General features: G+C 55.2%; 1 protein-coding gene across 1 annotated transcript in view; it reads left to right on the top strand.

The window, feature by feature from the left end:
• The window catches only part of ZBTB16 (zinc finger and BTB domain containing 16), a 160,134-nt gene extending 153,118 nt beyond the window's left edge, over positions 1 to 7,016 (top strand). The window contains exons 5-6 of the mRNA XM_019556532.1: positions 3,330 to 3,497; positions 5,718 to 7,016. Of these exons, the coding sequence (XP_019412077.1) occupies positions 3,330 to 3,497; positions 5,718 to 5,947 (398 nt within the window). The 3' untranslated portion in view covers positions 5,948 to 7,016. The remainder of the gene's footprint in view (positions 1 to 3,329; positions 3,498 to 5,717) is intronic.

Raw genomic sequence — 7,016 nt, forward strand, 5'->3', positions numbered from 1 at the left:
TCTTGTCATTCAGATGGTCCCAGTTGCACCATTTGCCTCCTTCTTGTGCATCTCCCTTTATTTTTCCGGCTGGGAAAAATGATGGCAAAACACTTTGCTGGTGTAACTCAGCATGCTCCCACATCGATGCCAGGACACAGGTTTGATTTCAGCCTGCTCCGGGGGGTGGCCCAGAAGACCCATCGTTCAAGAGACCAGCAAATCAAAAGAATCACATTAGTGCTTGGATTTCCACAAGGCCGGTGCAGGCTTTATTTTGCACACACACACACGCACGCACGCACACATGCACAATGCCTCACCTCATTAATATTCCGTTGCTCCCAGCCCATTTGCTGCCAATGCTGGATGTTTAGTATCAGCAGCTGTGTTTGGTAGTGCAGGCCAGCCGAGTCCTTGGCATTGATGGATCCCTGATTTACACGGCTGATCATATAATAAACTCTCAGCTGTGTGGAAAAGGCGTTTTATGGCCCTGCGATTGGTTGTTCAGTAGACTAACAAATGCACCAGGTAACGATATAAAGCCAGGGTCACAGGTGCAGAGGGCTGGCCAGAGGGGGCTCTAATTAGTCCCCTTTGTCCTGCACTTAATGTCAAGCTCATTAAGGGGCCCGGCAAAGTTAATCAACATGCCACAAATTGGATTTCTCTGTTCGGCAGCCAGTTCTGCGCGCGCCGCGTGGGCGCGGGTCCGACTAGCTCCCTGAGTCGGGCCGGCGGGCCGGGTGCTCCGCGCGTCCCTCCTCCACGTGGCCTGACTGCTGAGATTCCATATTTAAACTCATTTGCCATGTGATCGGGCTGATAATTAAATTCACCAAGATCCTGTCAAACTAGCTCCTGAGTTTAACACTTCATTTAAAGCACCAGGACCCCATCAAGAGGCAGCAAGAGGAAGGAAGGCGGGGGAGAAAAGCCCTGCTCATGCCGGTGCCTTGGGCTTCACATGTGAATTATTCCCCCCGATTGCCATTCACGTGCATTCTTCTGAAAAATGAGTTGGTGGAAATGCTGCAGCTGCCGGCACCAGGGCCCAGCCAGGGCCTCACCACTTGGGTGCTTGAGTAGAGAGCCCAGCAGAACAGTGAAGCAATAATACAAGTATATATGTTGTGCCCCGCTTCCCATCTCCGAGTCAGCACCATCTTGGCCCATGCCTCAACTGGTATAAATCAGCAAAGTTATATCCGCTTCCACCTGTGGAGATTCAGGGCCCAGGTCCTGTGGGGGCAAAGCCGCCATGTCCCAGGGGGGCATCCACTGTAAACTTCTTAAGCATCCAAAGAGGAGACCCACCTCCGCTCCCTCATGCTGCAGGGCACAATCGCCATCGGACCCTCGCGCTTCTGGGGTGAGCTGCATGCAGAGAGGTATTTAGGCTCAAATGCACCCAAATCCTGGGGGCTTTGTCTTGGTTTCTGGCAATCAAGAAATCATGAGACATATCAGAGTGAATATACACAGAGCTTCAAAAAAACCAACCCCAAAAATATCCAATCAGCCAGGCTGGAAAGGCTTGGAGATTGGCATACAATGAGAACTGATGTGATGAAGGGCTTAATTTGGGGAGGACTTGAGGGTGGTGGGGGGATTTTTTGTCTCTGGGTCTAAAGGGAAAATAGGAGAGAGAGAGAGAGAGAGTAAAATATCATTTTAAAGAGGAAGTGAAAGCGGAGGCATGTGAGTATATAACTAGAAGGACAATTTATGCCCAGGCACGAGTGCAGTTTGACATGGGGATAATGAAAAAACGTAGGTCATTGTGGATGACTTAAGCCTTCAGCAGCTGAAGAAAATGTATGAAATGCGAGGAACATTACACGCTTGGCAGCTCCGCACATCTGCAGTAGGACAAGTGAAATACAGTTGGCCATTCTTTACCATAAACTGTGGTTGTAGGATATGCAGCACAGAGAAATTGTAATTACAGTGACAAGACAAATCAGTGATATTTAAATATTCATGAACAAAGTCTTGGGCGATCAATCTATCTTTATTGTCCTTGCCTTCACTTCTGTAATAAATAAGTAGCTGAAGCCCTCACCTTTCATTCAAATAATCCCGAGTTTGGGGCTGAATTGAAGTTCATTTATCAGCTGCCCACTCTGGAGGGTTTTGGGGCCTCCCCGCCCGCCACCCTTTGGGTGGAGCTGAAAAATGTTTGCCCAGAGAATATGAGAGATGGGCTCGTGCAGCTCCTCTGCTCTCCTGCCCTGTCCTCACCCCCCAGCAAACCAGAGCGGTTGTCTGCAGAGCAGAGAGATGAGCCCACGTGTCCCCGCGTGTCTGAGCAGAGCAGCGGGGCCGTAATTGCCTTTCTCCGTTGAGAGTACCCATCGGGTGCGGTCTTGGGGTCAAGTAGGGAGGGATGCGTCTGTGACCAGTTGGCTTCTCCTGCCTGCTGTCCCACAGCTACATGGGGATGCTTGAGGGAGAGGCTGGCAGGGCAGCGGCCTGTCTCGGGGCCAGTCTGCCATGCAGGAGGCCTTTGGTCCTCCTGAAGCCAGCCAGAAACAGCTCGCCCTGCCATATGCCAGTGCTGTGCTAGGAAGGGAGCAGGTTATTAGCACCTCTCCAGTCCAGCAAATGGCTTGGGGAGGTCTCCTGTGTGCAGCAGGGCAGTTCGTACAGAGTTGATCCCCAGGGCACGTGGTGCATGTCTCGGGTTTTACAGCCCCTGGAGGAGTGGGGGGCAAGGGAGAGGGGTTTCCTCCATGCATGGATAGGTGCACGGCGGGGCTGGCACCAGACTGAGCCTCTGTAGCCCGGTGGGAGGAAGACAGTGTTGTACTGGGAAACCTTCAGCCTGAGTCTGCGCCTGAGACCTAGGACGCCTGCAAGGGATTGGGGAGCCATGGCCAGTATCCCGTAACTAGCAAATCATCTCAAATGAGTGGGGCCACCCACTCAAGCCGGGGCTTGTGGGCAGCTTTTCTCCACCTGGCCCCCTCCAACTTGTCCACGTTCGTTGTCTGCCATCTGTAGAGGGGCTCCTGGGCCAGCCGTACTACAGTGCAAGTGATGCGCTGCAGCAAAGGGCATGTGAGATGCATCGGGCACTCCTTTCCCCTGGGTACGTCCACTCCCGGGCATGGGAGAGGGGCTGGGCTGAGGAAGCTGGCGCACTGGATACGTTCTGAAATGCAGAGAGGAGTCTCTTGGCTTCCTCTCTGAAGCTAGCATGCGGCATTGCTGGTCTGGCATGTCCCACTCCAGAGGTGGTTGCACCTCCGCACTGTTATGTGGCATGGGTGTGCCCCGTGCCCCAAGCCTGGAGGGGGATTGCAGGGTCACGTCAGCTCTAACCCGCGCTTGTGTCCTTGCAGGCGACCACCCCTACGAGTGCGAATTCTGCGGCAGCTGCTTCCGAGACGAGAGCACGTTAAAAGGCCACAAGCGCATCCACACCGGTGAGAAGCCGTACGAGTGCAATGGCTGTGGCAAGAAGTTCAGCCTCAAGCACCAGCTGGAGACCCACTACCGGGTTCACACAGGTACCGCCGCCTGCCTCCCGCTGCCCCATCTCCTGCAGTCCACCCACCATGTCCGGGGACCCTCTTGACCCTTGCGCGCTGGGTCATGTACTGTGGGGCTGGCCCGGTACTGTGCGTGGATGGAAGCCCTCCCCGGAGCGGGCAGGGAGGGATAATGCCATGCTGCCCAGCTTCCTAAGGAGTTATCAGTCCGTGGCTTTCTTTGCAAGACTTCGGGCATCGGCTTCTGACCCCTGACAGCATCTTCGCTGGTGCTTGTGCTCTTGCTTCCTAAACCCTCTTGCAGTTCCCGTCAAACATAGGCCCTTCCCCCCGGTCCTGACTGATTGGATGTGCTGTTAAGTGGTGTCTGGGCTCCTGCCCAGTGGTGGGCACAGTGACCCTTGCCTGGGCTTAGCTTCTATGCCTGGTCAGGCTGCTTGGAGCTGAAAGGTGCCGCCTGCCCCAGGCCTGTGACAGCTGGGTTTGCATTTGGGCACAAGCAATGTATAGCTAGGATGAAGTAAATGCATTCTGGTTTTTCACATGGGGACCTGTTACCACCATGCCCATCTCTACCCCCTCGTATTCCCCCCGACTCTTCTCCAAGAGTCATCTTTCCTCCATCGCTACGTTCCTGCTGTTAAAACAGGCCCTGGCAGGCTGGGCAGGACAGGGCATGGCTCCTGCAGGTACTGGGGTCTGCAGGGATGTGCAGTAGAAATGCCCCATGCAACACTTTGCAGGGTGATGCGGTCAGACAGGCCATGCACAACCTTGGCCAAAGCTTCCGAGTTCCCTCCAGCGCCGTGTGCTCCTCTGCCCCGTGCCCCATGGGAGGCCTCTGGCCTGTGCAGCAGTGGTGGCTGCTGTTGGGATCCAGGATGCAGGATCCGTCCGGGTGCAGAGGACAGTTTCTCCTACCCTGACTGTGTGCAAGCAGTGGGAGTGAAGGTGGAGGGGAGGGTGAAATCCCAGCATCCCGTTCCCAGATGTGCCCATCCCACTGTCAGCTCTGCACCTGGCTGTATAGTTAGAGCATCCTCCGGCCCCTGGAGGATACAAGGGATGCAATGGAAAGTCTGTTTTCCAGCCAAAGCTCCTCAGGCCGGTTCCCAAGTCACGGTGTGGGTCTGCTGCCCTGCGCTGTATGCTGGCCCTGGGCAGTGACAGGCACTACGATCTGTCCCTGCTTGCTCCCTTCTTGCTCTGGAGCAGCTGAAACTCAAGTTCTCTTCTCCTTTGAATGCATGCATCCTGTGCCCCCACAAGGTTTTGCAGTTCAAGGTCTAAATCTCTCTGCCTCTGACGCTGCCAGAACCTCAGGCCTTTGGTCCAGGGACGATGCTGCAGTTCTGCAGGAATCCAGGATGGCTGCTGAGGATAATGAATCATTGAATGCGTCAGCATGTAACTATTGTAAATAGTGGATCAATATTTAGATCACTTTTGCTGTTCATTACTTCATTATTCGCTGTGTCTGTGCACAGAGCGAGTATCAATATCGGGAAGGCCAGGCAGTTAATTACTGCATCGAAGCGAGTCTCTGAAGTCTCAGCATCAGCCTCGTGCGTTATCAAAATGATTCGCGAGTGTCTGCGACTGAATAAGCAAAGCAAGCAGGTTCCCTGGAGGAACAGGGGCCGCTTCCCACCAGGTGCCTGGTTTCTGGTCGCCACTGAAGTGCATAGTGATTGCCAGGCTCCACCAGGCCCATCTGGATCAGACTCCAGCAAGGATTAGTACCACCTGTCTCAAAGGCAGGTGCGAGGAACCCAGCAATGCCTGGATAACCTGCCCTCGCGAGAAGATTCCTCTCGAGCGCTTCGGTTGGAGATTGGCTCCTGCCCCAGACCATGGGATTTTGCTGTGTGTATTTCCCCCTCTTTCCTGTGTGAGCATTAGTCTTGCACAGTCCTGATTGCAGCTTTGCATGGTGCCCAGTGCCTGGCCTTTGCAATGTCTAGCGGCAGTGGGCTCCGCACACCGCGAGAGCTGTGAATGACGAGGGCATGCCCATACGCAGCAGCAGGGCAGAGACCACAGTTGCAGGGAGCATGTATCACCCCTAGATTTCAAAGCACTTTAGAGGGAAGGTAAGTGTGATCTTCCCTGCAACCAACTCCCTGTGCAACCTTGGCCAAGTCACTTTGCCCAGTGACTTTTGGGGGGCACCCAGAGAGGGCCAGGTGATGCCCAGAGCAGTCAGCGCCACCTGACCTTTCCATTTCCCCGCTGCAGGTGAGAAACCTTTCGAGTGCAAGCTGTGTCACCAGCGGTCCCGAGATTACTCTGCCATGATCAAACATCTCAGGACCCACAACGGCGCTTCCCCCTACCAGTGCACTATCTGCCTGGAGTACTGCCCCAGCCTCTCCGCCATGCAGAAACACATGAAGAGCCACAAGCCCGAGGAGATCCCCACCGACTGGAGGATAGAGAAGACCTATCTCTACCTGTGCTACGTCTGAGGGACATGAAGGGGAAGGAGTGGAGTCGGGAAAGACTGGGCAAAAAAATGCATCATCAATGGCCTTTTTTTTTTTTTTCCTTGTTGTTGTTGTTGTTGTTGTTGCTGTTGTGACTAAAAGCATCCTCTGTTCTGGTTTGTGGCAGGGGGGTAGGGGCAGGAAGGGGTCCCCTTACTCTGGGTTGGGGGGTGAGACTCCCCTTGAGCTCTTGTGCGTGCTTTGCCATTGCACCCGCGTGCAGCTGCAGCCACCGCTCGCTTGCTGCTTGTGACCGCACACAAGGGCTTGGGAGCTAGCACCGGTGGGGGGGCCACGCCGATGCTTCGGGGCCTGAGATCCATGGGAAGTTTCCCTTCCTCGGTGAACCACTGTCCTTTCCCTGCTCTCTGCTTGGTTTGAGCTGCTCTCCCGCACTGTTCAGCTGCCTCTCTGCCAGGAAAGCAGAGACCTGCTGCTCCAGTCCCACGTGGAAAAGTGTCCTCGTCTTTCAAGTCTGGCTTTGACTTGCCTGTGGCTCCTCTCGAACCGGAGCTGGGGACACTTGGTGCAAAGGACTGGAGCTGCGGTGGTCTGCCTGGGCTTGCGTGTGGCAGCCAAGGGTATCAAGTAGGGTGGAGGGACTTGGGTGAGCCACGATGAGAGGTGTCTGCCTGACTCCAGCCCCCAGAAGGAGCCTGGTTTTCAGGCCTGGTATCCTCGGGGACCCTATCAAATCGGGTGTCTGGAGCAGCAGTTGCTGTAGAAGCGCTGAGCCCGGCTCCCCAGGGCAGGCTTGCCGTGGTTTTCTCCTGCGCTGTGCTGCTTTGGTTCTGCACCGCCAACACGTGCGCAGCGGAGACCCGGATAATACCCCACAATTAAAAACTCCTTTCTTCTGGAGGAAACCAGCCTGCCTGGCAAGTGCCTGCAGGCTGCTTGCAGGTCCCTGCCTGGCTGAGCAACTCACTGCTGCAGCAGCCCCTTGCTCAGCACACTGGGGGCAGCTCCTTTGTCCATGCCCGCAACCGTGCCCGCGTGTCAGTCCTCCGTCCACCTCCGAGTTAAGCTGCGGTGGGAAAAGCAGTGCTGG

Source organism: Crocodylus porosus, unplaced genomic scaffold (genome assembly GCF_001723895.1).
Source record: "Crocodylus porosus isolate Cpor-Errol unplaced genomic scaffold, CroPor_comp1, whole genome shotgun sequence".
In the NCBI taxonomy this organism is placed as follows: Eukaryota; Metazoa; Chordata; order Crocodylia; family Crocodylidae; genus Crocodylus; species Crocodylus porosus.